The following is a 15351-nucleotide window of genomic DNA, read 5'->3' as shown; positions in this document are numbered from 1 at the left end:
GAATGCCTGAAGTCCAAAGGTGTGCAGGCTGTGGAACTTTCCAGGAGAGGACCAAAGTAGGCCCTTTATCCTCTCCTGTTAAGTCAAGTACCTTAGAGTCGTAAAACAGACTTCAATCTATAAAAACCTTTTCCAGTTTTGACTTAGCAAGATCTGAATAGTTCCAGAACCCTTTTTGAAAACAAATGGTCAGAGATAGCTTAGCATTATTCGCATAATTTAGTGTTATCAAGGGCCTAGAGGGGAAATCCAAAGACTTGTGCCTCTGAATTGTTTCTCTCTCCCTCCCTGTCTCTCTCTCTATATATATATGTGAATGCAATATATATATGCATTTAGTATACATTATGGCCTCTGTCTCCTTCAGTTTACTCCTCCTAGAGTCAAGGGTGATAATCAACAAATATTAGGAGAAAAAAAATGAAACAAACAATTGGGACTACTACTTCATATAGAGTGGTAAGGGACGAGTGCACTACTTTTAGTCCTCTAAAGGAAGGGAGGTAGTCTCCAGTATACAAATGAGTGACAGGCAGAGGCAAGAGTTGGTGAAAACGGTGAGGCAGCTTGCTTGCGATGTAGGCCATTGTGCAAGATGGACCAGGGGATGAATGGTGAATATCCAAGGATAGGGAGTGGCATCCAGATCCCTTAGGGCCTGACTGGTCATTGTAGGGACTCTAGCTTTTTCCTAAGAAGCCACTGAAGAATTCTGAGCCAAGAAGAGACAAAAGTATGACTTTATGGTTTAGCAAGACCATCCTGTCCTGAGTGAAGGTTAAACTGTAGAGGAGCAAGGGTAGGGGTAGGAAGACAAATTTGGATATGACTGCAATAATCCAGGTGAGGGATTTTAGGTTAGAATGGGGGAGATACTGGAGGAAGTATGTAGGGGCCAGACTGAATTTTGCTGATGTGTTGAATGTGGGATACTCATCATTCCCTAGCAAGGAAACTTAGCAAGGACCTTTCTGAAGCCCTAGTGTAAATGCAGACCAGCGGCGGGGGGTGGGGGGGTGGGTGGGGGTTCAGGATAATCTTGGTTCTTAGAAACTTTCAGAAAGTCTCTCCTTTCCGGTTTTATTCCCTTTATAATGTATATTGTATGTAACAATGTTGCCCTCTTCCACAACAGAGAAATTTGTTGAAAACAGGAATCACTCTTCGGTGTATGTGCAGGATGCCCACATGAAAGATGAACAATCCCATTACAACAAATGGCAATGTGGAGGTCATAACAGAGAAAGACGTTTTTTTCCCCCAAAGTACATATTCTTGCATTAGCCTCATGTATTGTATTCCATCGGGTATACAACTATAAAAAACAACCATTTCAAATGAGTTGGTTTAATTCCAGGTGGAACTGAGTTCAGGACAGAACAAAGAGTGAAGAGCACACACTGGCAGGACTTCAGGCTAGGTTTACTCTGACCTCACAACAAAGGCAGAAATGACTGAATGATAAGAGAACATGAGCCACTGATTTTATTATTATTTTTTTACAAAAGTTTATTCTTAAATGTACAACAGGATCTAAGACAACACTTCATTCTATCTATAGGTGGCAACAGATGCTATGGCAGGAAATCCAGATGTTTAAACAGGAATGGAATTAAAGATCACCATTGCCTCGGGTACAAGGGACGGCTTACTTTTTGCCAGATTTCTTAATTCCACCTGTGGCTGCAAAAGGAAAAAAATGTCTCAGTTAAGAAAAAATATAGTCCTTATGGCAGAAGTGCCAGAGGCCTTATAAGGATCATTGAAAGGCTCAACTCTTGTGCTGGGCATTCTTTTTGACACAAGCATGTATAGGACTTTCCCAATAGTCTACTCTGGGTAATATCAGAATGAGGATGAGGCAGGGGCCCAAATAATGGCTGTGCCCTGGCCTGGATCTATATTGTTAAGTATTTCACACACTAGCTCATTTAATCCTCATCCCCCATCAACCCATTTTACAGATAATGAAGTGCTAGTGGTAAGTGCTGTTCAAAATTATAAATTGGTATGTGACAAAGCCAAGATTCCACCCTGGGTAGTCTGACGTCCAGGTCCACATTCTCAACTGCCACATCACAGTACATATTATGATCCTGGGGTCTGGTTTACTATCTTTATTTTACTCAATTTACATCTGACTATATATTTGGCATACAGTAAGTACCTTAAGAAATAGCTGATTTACCTTCCTGTACACAATCACAGATTAAAGGAAGGTACAAAACACCTTACATTCCAAAAGGGAATCTCAGTAACTAGAATCTCAGCCTTGTGAATCAATTAAAACCCACTAGGATAGAAGTCTTGGAAAGCCCTGGATGACACTCCCACCACCCCACCCTCCACCAGCCCCAGTGTAGCTCATATAGGGCACAAATAACCATGGAAGAAATTATTCACTAGTGGGATGAATGTAAACAGCATTTAAGAAGCACAGAAAAGTTCGGGCTGTTGGGCTTGAAAAATATTTTGATACATAATCCATTTTTCCTACATAAAAGAAGTAAAATGGTGGGGGATTAGGTTAAAAGAGCATACAGCGCAATAGCACATTAAGGAGTTTTATTTAGTCTAGGCGCATTCAGAAGTCAAGACTCAGTATGCAAAAGTATTTACTAGAATTAACAATATGAGCGGTAAGTCAAGAAATGTCATAAGCAAAAAGTAGCAAATACGAATTTGGGGCAAGAAATAGTGAAGACTGTTTGGAAACTCAACTCTAAGATACATGAATCTCTGTGTTTCCATCTCTGCTGTTTCCCTAAAGAAAAGAAGACCAGAATGCCTGGGAGAAAAGAGATGCCATTTCCAGGACCGGTCTGGCTCCCGCCCCTCCCCGCTGCTGCGAATTCAAGCTGGGTGGGGGGTCGTCCGCAGTAGCTGACACGAAGAATCGAAACCTCACCAATGAGATAGGAAACAGACCAAAGAGATGCTCAGAACGTTTGCCCGGCTTGAGCTCTATTTGCCCTCACTTACCCAGGGGGCCCTTCCCCGCGGCCTTCGCTTTTAGCTCCTCAAGTTTCTTCTGCTCCTCTTTCTGTTTCTGCTTGAATGCCTTATCTTCCTAAGGAGAGGCAGACGGCGTTCACTCGAAGCAGATTCCCCAGTCCCTCCGCACCCTCCCACGCCTCCGCGCTCGCCCTCACCTCGTCCATCTCCTTGGCCTGCTTCTTGGGCTGCTTCAGGGGCTTCTTCTTGCCACCTGTAGGCGACACAAGCATGCTCAGTTCCGTCCCCGCCGAGTACTGTCCCTCTCCACCCCGCCGCCCCGGGACACTCACCTTCGCGGCCGGACATGGCGCCTGCCGCCCCTTCCCCAGGCCCTGCCACCGGAAGCGAAGCACCCCTACCCACCCCCTGTGCCTATACCTCCGCGCGGGCCCGCTGATTGGCTCCTGGTCAGGAAGCTATCCTCCCGCTGCCGGAAGCAACTCTGGGGGCGGGCATTAAAGGATCAGAGGTCTACTGAGTGGCGGGCGCTTGGTTGGGGTTGCAGCTCTACGAGGTGGGGCGCCAGGTACGAGGGCCTGTCTTGCCAGGGAAGGGTCCGGAAGCCAGGAGGGGTGCTTAACCGGAAGGCGCTGGGTCTGGCATCGTGCATGGGGAAAGCACTGCGAGTAGGGGGAAGAGGCCTTTGAAGTTCAGCGCGTTCTTGGAACCGAAGAAAGCAAGCATAGCTGCAGGGAGATGCGAGAGAGGTGCCAGATATATGGGCGGGAGATAGATCACCCGGTCCTAAGGTTTTGGAGGCCACCGGAAGGAGTCTGAGTTTTAATATAGCCGGGGTGCAACTTTTTGCAAATTATGTTTATTCATTCAATAGGTTTTTGTTGAGTGTCATGCAGACAGTTTTATGGGGGCACTGAGAATGCCGCAGTGAACAAAACACATCTCATACCCAATCCATCAGCAAATGGATGCCAGCCCTGGCAGAGCTGACATTCTGGGAGGTGAGACAGCCTGTAAGCAAAGTAAATAATTGAAATACATATCGCAGGTCACGTGATACATGCTTGGAGGAAAAATAAGGTGGACAGAATGGATGGAGGGTGCTGGGATGGGAGTCCTTGGCAATGACATGAGCAGGACTTGGAAAAGAGAAGGGAGCAAGCAGGGCAGATAGCTGGTGTGAAGGCCTTGTGCGGGGATCGTCTAGTGTGTTGCAGCAACATCACGAAAGTCCATGCATGGTAATTACTTCAACAATGTGTTAGCTAACCTTATTGTGGTATACGTTTAGCAGTATATACGTCTATCAAGTGTATCAAATCGTCACGTTGTATATCTTAAACTTACACAGTGATATGTCAATTTATATGTCATTTTTATGTCAATAAAGCTGGGAGAAAAAAGGTCCATATGACTGGAGTAGAGTGAGGAAAGTATACTTGTGGGAGATGAGGTCAGAGAAGACTGAGAGCCAGGAGGTAGATGTCCTGTAGACCATGGAGAAAATTTGGCTTTTACATTGAGAGAAATGTGGAACGATTAGAGAGTTTGAGCAGAGAGAGACATGGCCTGGCCTGTGTTTTGAAAAGGCTACTGGCTGCTCTGTTGACGATAGATTGTAGGGGCTAGAGTAGGAGCAGGGAGACCTGTCAGAAGGGTGTTATAGTCAACTATGTTAGTCACTGGGACCAGGTGGTAGCAGTGGGGGGGGCGGGGGGCGGCTAAGAGGAAAAGGGATTTTGGTTTTAGAAAGGAAGAAGCATTTGCTGATGGATTGGGTATGAGATGGGAGGGAAAGCAAGGGGTCAGGGATGATTTGAGGTTTTTGGTCTGACTTGGATTTGGAAGTTTCTATCAACCAAGATGGAGAAGGCTATGGGAAAGGCAAGTTGGGAAGGGAAGATAAGATCCTCATTAACCTTCCAAGCTGAGTTGTCGATTCGGTGGTTCAGTAAATGAGCCTGGAATCTATAGGAGAGGTCTGGGCTGGAAAAGTCAGAATATAGTTGATTGTTTTTTTTTTTTTTCTTGTTTAAAGTTTATTTATTTATTTTGAGAGAGAAAGAGAGTGAGGCAGAGAGAGAGGGAAAGAGAATCCCAAGCAGTCTCCACACAGTCAACACAGAGCCTGACCTGGGGCTCAAACTCACCAACCGTGAGATCATGACCTAAGCCAAAGCCAATAGGTGGCTGCTTAAGCAACTGAGCCACCCAGGCACCCCTAGTTGATTGTTTTTTTTAAGTAATGGTTTTGGGGGGAAAAAGCAGTGGGAGGAGCAGCACCTAGCTGGCTTGGTTGGTGTAGCATGTGACTCTTGAGTTTAAGCCCTAAGTTGGGTGTAGAGATTACTTTTTAAAAAAAGTAATGGTTTTATTGAGATACCATTCACATACAATACAGTTCACCTACTTAATGGGTACACTTAAGTGGTTTTAGTATATTCACAGTGTTGTTCAACCATCATTATAGTTAATATTTTTAACATTTCCCTAGATGGTATTTATTTATTTATTTAAATGTTTATTCTTGAGAGGGACAGAGACAGAGTGAGAGCAGAGGAGAGGCAGAGAGAGAGACACAGAATCCAAAGCAAGCTCCAGGTTCTGAGCTGTCAGCACAGAGCCCGATGCGAGGATCGAACTCACGAACCATGAGATCATGACCTAAGCTGAAGTCAGACGCTTAACTGACTGAGCCACCCAGGTGCCCCATCCGTAGATGGTTTTTAAAGCCATGGGACTGGATGAGAGAGGAGTCTGAGGACCTTGCCTTGCAGCACTCCACATGGGTAGGTTCAGGAGATGAGTGGGGACTGGAAGCCAAGTGTAGAAGGCGTTTCAAGGAAAGGAAAGTGGCACAAGGCACAGGTTGCTGATAGGGCAAGTAAAATGAGGACTGAGAACTGATCACTGGATTTAGCAATGTGGAAGTGACCTGGACAAGAGCATTTCCAGTGGCATGGTGGAAGTGAAGGCCAGATTAGAAAGGGTTTAAGAGAGAATGAGAGAGGAGGAACTGGAGACAGCAAGTGCAGATGATCTGTCAAGGAGTTTGGCTGTACAGAGGGACAGAGAAGTGGAGCTGTTGCTGGAGAGGGTGTCTGATCAATTACTGAGCAGTGTCAGGTAGGGAGAGCACACGGGACCTGGCCACAGCTTGGTCTTCCTAGAGCATGAATCCCTCATCCCAAGGAGTAAGAAAGAAGGTGGAAACCGAACAGACACAGGTGGGAAGGTATGGTGGGAATTTATAGAAGTTGTCTTCCAATTTTTAAATATTTTCTTAGTGAAAAATGAAGCAAGCCATCAGCTGCAAGTGAGATAGAGGTACAGGTGATGGAGGTTTGTGGCATGGACAGTTGGTAAGAGACAGTCATCTGGATAGAATGTTAGAATGGATTTGAAGGGTCAAGATTCTGAACTTGGCCCTCAAGGCCCTGCTTAATATGGTCTCTGTTTACCTCTTCAGCCTCTCCTCTGTCCACTCTCCCTTCCTCTGCTATTTTCCAGCTGCACTGGCTGCCTTTCAGGTTTTAGATGACCCCCAGTGCATTTCCACTTTTTCCCTCTGCCAGGAACAGCTTCCCTGTGCTGGCTAAGGGCTTGTGGGACATTTGAATGGGGAGGGGCTGAGAATCAGGCTGGGGTGGGGGCTGGATGTCTGAGAAGAGGGACTGGAATAGAGGAACAACTTGAGTCATTTCCTCACACAGCAGAGTCCTTGCTGTCACCAAGCTTATGTTCTAGTGAGGGGCCTGGCAACATGAAAAGAAGGCAATATGTGTCTGATGGAGAAACATAAAGCAGGTGGCCCAGGAGGGAATGGTCAAGGAAGGTTTGCCACGAGGTGGTGTTTGAGCCAAGATGTACAAGTCAGGATGAGCTGACTGGACCTGTCAGCTGACTGGACCTTTCTGTGGAGAAAGTAGCAGAGTCAGGCTTCACATGTTAGGGTGCATGGAGTGGAGGACAGGAGGAAGGGATGACAACTAAGAGGACCGTGGCTTGTTGGCCACTGGTGGGACTGGTGTTCATGGCAGGTGAGATGGGAGCTGTCGGGGGTTTTGAACAAGAGATGTGAAATGATGAGTTAACAGAGCCTCAAGTTGCCTTGTGAATAACGGCTCTGAGGGGCAGGGAGGAAGCCAGGACTTCACAGGAGGCTGTAGCTGTCATTGCTGCCAGGGATGGATGACTTTCCTGGGGTTCAAGAGTGGGTGGCTGGTAGAGAAGTCAGGAGAGGAGGCTAAGAAGGTTGGAGGAAGCCGAGGCGGGGGTGGGTAGTGATTTCAAAAAGACAAGGGTGTTGAAAGCTGCAGAGATGTTGGAGAGGAAATCTGAGAAATACCTGGTGGATCTGGCAAGGTGGAGGTTTTGCAGGGCCTCCAGGAGAGCAGCCTCTTGGTGGAGTGCCATCAAGAGAGAATGGGGGCTGGGGAAGTAGTGACAGCAAGGTGGACACCTCTCTGGTGAGTGTTGCTGAAAAGGAGAGTGAGGGCTGTGGTTGGCAGCCCTGGGAGTCTGCTTTGCTCTGATGCAGGAAACACCTGCAGGATGGTCATGGGGCCGCAGCTCATGTGTGGTGGATGCTGGCATTGAGGCCTAAGAGGCTGGCTTGACCCCTGGGTCATGGATGTCGTGTGCTTTCTTGGGCCTTGTGGATGGGGCCCAGGAGTTCGGGTGCAGCACCAGCTCAGAACCAGTGTTACGGGGATGTCCCTTCCGTGGCTCTCAGCTCGGACCCATTTTGGGCAGGAGGCATGTCCCTACCCAACCAACTTTGTTTTCTAGAGGGCCTGAGCTTCTCCAAGCACAGCACAAGGGGATAGGAGGCTGAGATGCTCTGAGTGGGTCTCTATTCCACATCACCTTACATTCAGAAGCCCCTTTCTTTGTCACCCAAGCTCCTCCAATTTATCTTCCTGTCTCCAGCATCCTCTGCTTTTCTCTCTGGCCTGGTTGTTTGGCCACTAGGTGTCACTCTGACAGCCAGCATCAATACTTGAGAGCTTGTGTGTGTTATGGTTGGGGGTTGGTGGGGGAAGGAGGGTTGGCCAGAGGACAGGAGTGCTGGTCCAGGTTTGCCTGGGAGCAGGGGTCACCTGACCCTCCTTGGGGTCCTCAGAGTCCCTGCAGCTTTGGGGCTCAGGCAGAGCCTGACTGGGTAACGGGAGCCTCCCTCTGCTGTTTAGGTTAAGAGAAGTGGGTGTTGTTGGGGCCCAGACAAAGCAAGGTTGAAAAGGGAGAGATTGAAGAAACCAGACCTGTAGAGCCGGACTAAAGTTGGAGAGGAGGGAGAAAGCTTGTGGAAGGTTAGGAATGTGAGGGGTGGGGGGGATTGGAAGCCTGGAAAGCCTCAGAGGGCAGAGGAGGGCTCGTGTGAACCTAAGAAAAGTTGTCCTCTGTGTAGAGATCCAGGCTTTTTGTTTTGTTTTGCCTTTTCCCTGGAATTGTCTTCTCAGAGGAGAGCTGAGGAGGTAATTTTCTGCCTTGGTACAGAATGACTTGTGTCCTCGAACATAAGCAAAACTCTGCTTTCCCAGTGCTGGGGCAGCCCTCAGAGTCTGGGCAGTTGATTTTGATGGTATTTTGCAGAACTCTTTCCCTGAAATCCCCTCAGTTCCCCAGTTTCCCTGGGAGTCTTTATGAATCTTTGTGATTTGTGAGGCTTTGTCAGCATGGACGCAACTCAGGTTTGAAAAAAAAATTTTTTTTTAAGTTTATTTATTTACTCTTGGGAGAGAAAGAGACAGAGACGGAGACAGAGAGAACGAGTGGAGGAGGGAGAGGGAGGGAGAGAATCCCAAGCAGGCTCCGCACTGTCAGCACAGAGTCCAACACAGGCCTCGATCTCAGAAACCGTGAGATCACGATCTGAGTCAAAATCAGCAGCTGGACACTTAACTGACCAAGCTACCCAGGCAGCCCTGGTTTGAGAATTTTCTTCGACGTTATCAGAAAACCGGGCACCAGGATTCCCATCCAAGTCACAACGGAGACCTGGGGGCTGTGGGGAAGATGGGTGGGATGGGAGGTGCTGGTGGCATTGTGGAAGGAGATGGAAGGCATGATCTCCTAAACATGTTCTTCCCTGGTGTGTTCTCTTATCTGGGAGCACCCAAGGGGGAAGCCTGACCACAGCGGCTACCGTCTCCAGGCACAACAGAGCAGTGCTCTTTTTGGACTTTTTCATGGAAATTAGTTCAGAACTGCCCCTAGGCCCTGAAACCTGACTTATGCCCAGCCTTTCTCAGCTGTGAGCTGATCTGTCTGGCGTCCCCCTACAGATCTCCTGATGACAGGGCGCAGCACTGTGTTTGCCATGCAGCACGTCCTCGGTGCACCCCGTGTGGTGTGGAGAGGCCTCCTTGGAAGGGACCTCTTTATGGCCAGGACTCTCTGCAGCCCAGGCCCTAGCCAGCCCAGAGAGAAAAGACCTGAGGAGGTGGCTCTTGGGCTGTACCGCCGCCTCACAGCTCTGGGAAGAGCCCTGGGGCACGACATTCATCAGCGAGCATCGTCCACAGCCACGACTTGGTGGGAAAGATACGAAGAGTTTGTCGGACTCAATGAAGTTCGAGAGGCCCAGGGAAATGTGACTGAGGTGAGGAGGGAAGCCGGGGTGGTTGGCCCTGCCTTCTGACTTGGAAATGTGGCTGGGAGGCTCTTGCCAAATAATTACCAGCCACGTGGTGCTGGGAAGCCTTGCCCAGATTTGCCTTTTCTTAAACAAATACTATTGGTAGATGAATTTGACTCATTTCTCACATGGTAACTTGGATTCGATCGTACTGGGGGTGAAGATCTCTGTGTAACTGTACCCGTCTACCCCGAAAACAGGTGTCTGTGTACTGATGAGTCCCTGGCCATTGACATCCATCGTGTTAGGCCAGTGAACACTTCCTACATTGACTGAGGGTTGGTGAGAGTGTTACAAGTGTCCTCAAAGCCCCACGTGTAATTAAAACACCCCTTGTGAAGGTAGAAGCCCAGGGCCAGGCAGCATCACACTGTGAGGTGGAAAGAGCTTCCTGTGGCTGGAAGCCCTTGGTGGTAGCAGAAATGCATTCTGTCGTCTCTGTTCCCATTCCTGCCTAGTACAGACCAAGCTAGTGAGGTGGCAAGAACCTGGGGGTTCACTGGGAGGTTTTGAGGCACAGTGCTGTCTCTTCCCCTTGGAGGTCATGACCTTGGCTGAGCTGGAGTTTCTGGGTGTGTAAAATGGAGGCCACAGCAATGCCTCTTGTGGCATCGTCAAGAGGTGAAGATAAGGTAGCGTGCGTGCGTGAAACAGTTTAGGAACCTAGGTTCCTTTCCGTGGCTTGTATCCGACTAGGATTGGCTGGGTTTTGTGTGGAGCGTTAGCTTTTTTCAAGTTTCTCAGGGGTATGTTATTTCCACTTGAATGGATAAATCCAGTGATTCTGATGGGTGTGGCCCAGGGCTGCACTTTGAGGACTACTGGGCGGGCCAGGATTTTGTGTCTGAAGGACTCTTTTTTTCCACCCTTTGCACTGACACCCCACTCACCTCAGCCACAGCCTTGTTGGGAATAGAGCTGAGCCTGTGTGGGTGTGGAGGGAAGGGGTAGACAGCCTCCATTGTTCTCTCTGCAGGCGGAGAAAGTGTTCATGGTGGCTCGAGGGCTTGTGCGAGAGGCTCGGGAGGACTTGGAAGTTCACCAGGCCAAGCTGAAGGAGGTGAGGGACCGCTTGGACCGCATCTCCAGAGAGGATATCCAGTACCTAGAACTGGCTACGCTGGAGCACCGGCTGCTGCAAGTAGGCACTCAGAAGGCAGCCCTTCCTCATTGGATAGGGACCCTAGCCTGGCAGATCATCAGGGGCAAGGTGGGAACCTGACTGGTCTGGTGGTCAGAGATCTGGTGAAGACGTAAACCAGAAGCTCTGGGCCCCAGGCTTCCAGAGCCTGTCCACCCACTTTCTCTTGGAGTACTGGGGTCAGTAGTCCAGGGCAGTATAATCTGAGCCCCAGATCCCAGATTGCTGAGGAGGGAGCACCAGGGAGGAGGGGACTGGCCTAGAGGGGGCCAGACACTTCCTTCTGATGGACACATTCTGTAGTCATCAGTGCGTGTCTGGTCAGACCCAGCACTGCTTGGGTAGGAAGGTAGCATTGCTCATCTTGACTGCCCCCAATTCCTTTGCTTCCTGCACCTGACCATGTTTATGCTGCCTTCATTCATTCAGCGGGTTTATTGAGCATGCAGTCTGCGCCAGGCATGAGGCTGAGCCCCAGGGACGTCTGCTGGCAGCTCCAACGGCGGGGCCACATTGCTGCTGTATAACACTGCTTTGCTTCTGCAGGAGGAGAAAAGGCTTCGTGCAACCTATCTGCGTGCTGAAGACTCTGAGCGAGAGAAGTTCTCCCTCTTCTCTGCGGCTGTGCGGGAAAGTCACGAGAAGGAGCGCACTCGAGCTGAGAGGACCAAGAACTGGTCCCTCATCGGGTCAGTTCTGGGGGCCTTGATTGGTGTGGCTGGCTCCACCTATGTGAACCGTGTGCGGCTACAGGAGCTGAAGGCCTTGCTCTTAGAGGCGCAGAAGGGGCCTGTGAGCCTCCAGGAGGCCATTCGAGAACAGGCATCCAGCTACTCCCTCCAGCAGAGGGACCTCCACGACCTCATGGTGGACCTAAGGGGCCTGGTACAAGCTGGCTCCGGGCTGAGCTCTGGGACCCAGGCAGGTACTTCCCCCACCCGAGACAGAGACACAGATGTCCTTTCAGCTGCCTTGAAAGAGCAGCTCAGCCATTCCAGGCAGGTCCATTCATGTTTAGAGGGTTTACGAGAGCGGCTTGATGGCTTGGAAAAGACTTTCAGCCAAACGGCTGAGGTGGTTCAGCTTGCGAAGGCTGCAGCACATCCAGGCCTGCTGGGGCCAGCAGACAGGGCCCTGCCTGGCTCCTTGCTGGAGCAGGGGAGCGTGATCTTGGCACTATCAGACATGGAGCAGAAGCTTGAAGCTCAGGTCAACAGGAACACCATCTACAGCACACTGGTCACCTGTGTGACATTTATGGCCACTCTGCCTGTGCTCTACGTGCTGTTCAGGGCCAGCTAGCCCCGGGTGCCTCCTCCAGGGAGCTGAGGGGATAGCTGTGGATACAAATTTAGCTAGAGAATCCCAACAATGAAGTGAGCCTTTGGGGTGCACACAACCTCAGCCTGAGGCTGAACACCATCTGTGTGGCTCACCAGCAGGCATACTTTGATTTTGAGAAAATGCTCATTTATGTTAATTATCAACACTTTGTACTAATGTCCAAATAAAATGTCTTTCGGTTCATGTTATTTAAATATTTAAAGTAATACTTACGTCAGATGGAGTTTTTCTTGTTGAAGGTTGAGATTTGGGACTTAAGGGCTGAGCCTGGAATTACAGTAATCACGGCCCCCTTCAGTTCCTCTCTCATCTCCTCTTGGTCTCGTCCTCAGTTCAGAACCATGTTGGATGAACTTACCCTTGAGGCTTGGGTTTTTGTTTTGGATTGCCAGGTCTGCTTGCCCAACCCTCCTATGTCAGATAGCTTGGGGGTTCCGGGGAGTGGAACCTAGCCTGCGCAACCACGGCTGACAATGGTTACTTGCCCCGCTTCTGGATTACTTTCTCTGCCCTGGTGGGGAGAACCTTCTGGTTCTAACGCTGGAGGGATGATCAGAAGAGAGCAGGGAAAAGGGATTGGGGGAATGGTTGATAAATATTACTGGGGACATAATTACAGGGATTGGTAGCCAGTCTGGGTCCCTGTGCAGAGAGTTTTGGGCAGTCCAGTGTGCCCCTAGAGCTAGGTGTCCTCCCATACACAGCCTAGAGATGGCCTGTACAAGCATGGGCAGAGCTCAGCATGTCAGCAGAGTGAACCTCAAGGCAGGCCTGGGACCTGGGTACAGGGAGAGTTAGGTTTTGCCTGTGAGTTTGAATGGGGCCTGAGATCTTGTGATCCCATAAGTTGAGGACACGAGGCCTGGCTCCAAACCAGCCTTTTCAGTGGCTATGATGGAGACGGGCCTCCCTGAGGTGGGAGGTACAGTGGGGGCCCCGGGGGCAGACTGCCCAGAGAACCCCTGACCTGTCCCTTTGCAGAGGAGAACAGCAACCTTTGATCTCCTGGGCTAAATGGCCATAGGTGGCCTTGTGTGTCCTTGAGTAAATAGGAAGAGTGGGGAGGCACTCTGTACTCCCACAGGTCTGGAAAAGCCACTCCTTTCTGAACACATGGAGGTATACAGGGTTTGTGGGGAAGGGCTTCTGTGGGCTGGGGTTTGCTTGGGCCTGTGTGGAGCCTCCTCTCAGCAGGGGCCTGTGGAACCAGTAGGGTTTCCCAGGAGGTACCCTCTGTACTTGGAGCCCGTGCTCAGGTTTGGGCAGTGAGTATGACCTGGGTGGCCCCATGGGTTCTGTGAACCTCAAATGCCTGGTCCTTTGGTCATTTGGTCACTCCATTCTTGACATTGTTTCCTTTGTGTAATGGTTCCTCAGGATGGCATGAGATGAAACGACCTCTGTGCATGGGATGTTCACCCTCCTGATGGGGGGTAGGAGGTACCATATCTGTGTACAGATGAGGGGTGCTATGGGGTTTGGAAGTCCTGTGTCCACCTTTGGGGTGAGGTAGGTCCTAAAGAGTGTGCACTTGAGTGAATGGAATTGAGGAGGGGAGGATTCCAGGTATGTGGCAAGGGTCCCCCATAGGCTGCACAGGCAGGAAAGCCATGGGCTTTCAGCACCTTAGCCAAGGGGCTGAGGTGGTGATGGATGTGGAGGAGCGGTGGGGCATAGGTTAGAGAATGAAATGGAGGGCCTGGGGTCTGTGATGCTGGAGGCCAGGGATAAAGGAACTCGGGGCGGGGGCGGGCGGGGACATTCTGGTGCACGGCCCCAGGTGCTGGGAGAGGGGATGGAAGAAAGGGAGAGATCGGAGAAGCTGGTGAGAGAAGTTGGAAGGCAGAGTTGGGTAGATGAGAGTGAAGGCAGACTCTTGAGGGGTGGCAGATGGCAAGAGTGTGTCTGTGGTGTTGGCTCTTTGGACACTAGCCAGTGTGGATGACCTGAACCTTCTGGTTGAGGCTCTCCCTAGCCTTTGGAGGCTCTGGGGGCTTCCAGAGTGGGGTGTGTGTGTGTGTGTGTGTGTGTGTGTGTGTGTGACAAATTTTGCCTCCCAGGAGGCTATCTCAATGGCCTTGAGCCAAAGTCCTAACAGCATGGGCCGTGTCCTGTCTCCTCTGAGTTTGCAGTAGGCAGGCCAGGGTGTGTGTGAAGGGCCCGGCAGAGGGCACAACTGGGCCCCTGCCCAGCGGTTTCTCCCTAGAAAGGCCCAGGTATTTGCCATTGAGGGAGTCCAGACTTGCCCAAGGCTTCTCAGCATAGGGTGGGTCCAGGTAGAGGCCCAGGAGGAAAAGAAGGAAATGCACCCTTGCTTGTGTACTTTGCAGCCGCTGTGCCCTCCTGTAACAGCCTGGTAGGTGTGGTATCACCTTCACTTGCCGGTGAGCAAACAGGCGTGTGTGTGTGTGTGTGTGGGTGGGGGGGTGTTCAGGGGCATGGGGGGCTCAGGTTACTTGGCTTAGTGGTGGCACAAACCCAGGCCCAACCCCAAAGCCTATGCTCCTCTGGCGCAGCCAGAGGTGGGGGCCGGAAGGAGAGGGTGGCTCTTAGGGAGTCCTGGGAGTAGGGGCGGTGGGCAGGACCTGGTACGGGGGTGAGAAACCAGGCGCCGAGGAGTTCAGGTAAAGAAAGTTGGAGGACGACCACAGGAAAGGAAGGAGAGAGTTCGGGACGCTGCGGAGCAGGGGTGGTGGCTGGCGAGCTGGCGGGGCTGGTGTGGGGTGCAGGTCCCACCCGTCGCCGGTGGGCAGGAAGAGGCCGGACGCTGTACCTGCAACACCTGTGGGCGCCAAGCGCACCACCCCCCCCGGCCCCGCCCATCCCGGGAGGACTCTTGATTCCGGTTCCTGCGCAGCGCGCAGGTATGGCCCGGCAGGGGCGGGATGGGGTGGGGTCGGGCAGCCAGAGCTCTGGGCTCTGCTCCTCGCCCTCAGCTCGCCTGGCCGCGACCCGCGTTGCCGTGGCTACCGCCGCCCAGCAGCCAGCGCCCCCACAGGGAGGGGTCGAGTCCCCCGCCCTCGGCAAGTGCGGAGCCCGCAGGGCTGGAATGCGGGGTCCCGGGCGGCTCGGGGCCGCGCGCCCGGCTCTCCCGGCTGCTTCCGGCCTGGCCTGGGCGGCGGGCGGGGGGAGGGCGGCCCGGCGGGCGCGGGGGGAAGGAGCGAAGCCCGGCCCGGCCGACGCGGCTTTGTCTCCTTTGTTCCCGGCGGTGGCAGCGCCGCGGCGGGAGGGGCGGGCAGCGGGCGCGCTTTTCCGCCCCTCGGTCTCCGGG

The 15351-nt window shown here is 51.5% G+C and overlaps 2 protein-coding genes and 1 long non-coding RNA gene across 8 annotated transcripts in view; 2 read left to right on the top strand and 1 right to left on the bottom strand.

Annotated features, from left to right (window-relative positions):
- Positions 1–1462: 1462 nt before the first annotated feature.
- LOC121011161 (uncharacterized) lies at positions 1463–3394 on the bottom strand. The gene is made up of 4 exons (XR_005781513.1): positions 3288–3394; positions 3153–3208; positions 2983–3070; positions 1463–1683 (listed from the first exon to the last, which is right to left on the bottom strand). It is a non-coding gene; the product is annotated as an uncharacterized LOC121011161 (long non-coding RNA).
- A 34-nt stretch (positions 3395–3428) lies between these two features.
- CCDC51 (coiled-coil domain containing 51) lies at positions 3429–12269 on the top strand. Of its 5 annotated transcripts, none has more exons than XM_040445269.1 (4): positions 3429–3523; positions 9243–9559; positions 10572–10736; positions 11283–12268. In XM_040445269.1, exons 2-4 carry the CDS (start codon positions 9251–9253, stop codon positions 12036–12038), a joined length of 1230 nt encoding a protein of 409 aa, XP_040301203.1. In that variant the 5' UTR covers positions 3429–3523; positions 9243–9250; the 3' UTR covers positions 12039–12268. The 5 variants fall into 5 exon arrangements, with proteins under 5 accessions (XP_040301203.1, XP_040301207.1, XP_040301205.1 ...); XM_040445270.1 differs by lacking the exon at positions 3429–3523 and adding an exon at positions 5597–6190 and having other exon boundaries at positions 11283–12269; XM_040445273.1 differs by lacking the exon at positions 9243–9559 and having other exon boundaries at positions 3448–3523.
- Positions 12270–14926: 2657 nt separating this feature from the next.
- The window catches only part of PLXNB1 (plexin B1), a 26368-nt gene continuing 25943 nt past the window's right edge, over positions 14927–15351 (top strand). Inside the window, exon 1 of one of the 2 annotated variants that reach the window (XM_040445264.1) lies at positions 14927–14944. The gene's annotated coding sequence lies outside the window, so the exon portion shown is untranslated. Of the gene's footprint in view, positions 14945–14974; positions 15104–15351 lie in introns of those variants that run through there. The other variant, XM_040445262.1, reaches the window with a different exon arrangement.

This window comes from Herpailurus yagouaroundi, unplaced genomic scaffold (assembly GCF_014898765.1).
Source record: "Herpailurus yagouaroundi ecotype Mexico unplaced genomic scaffold, PumYag 193, whole genome shotgun sequence".
Taxonomy (NCBI): Eukaryota; Metazoa; Chordata; class Mammalia; order Carnivora; family Felidae; genus Herpailurus; species Herpailurus yagouaroundi.
This window is presented reverse-complemented; position numbering and strand designations above follow the sequence as displayed.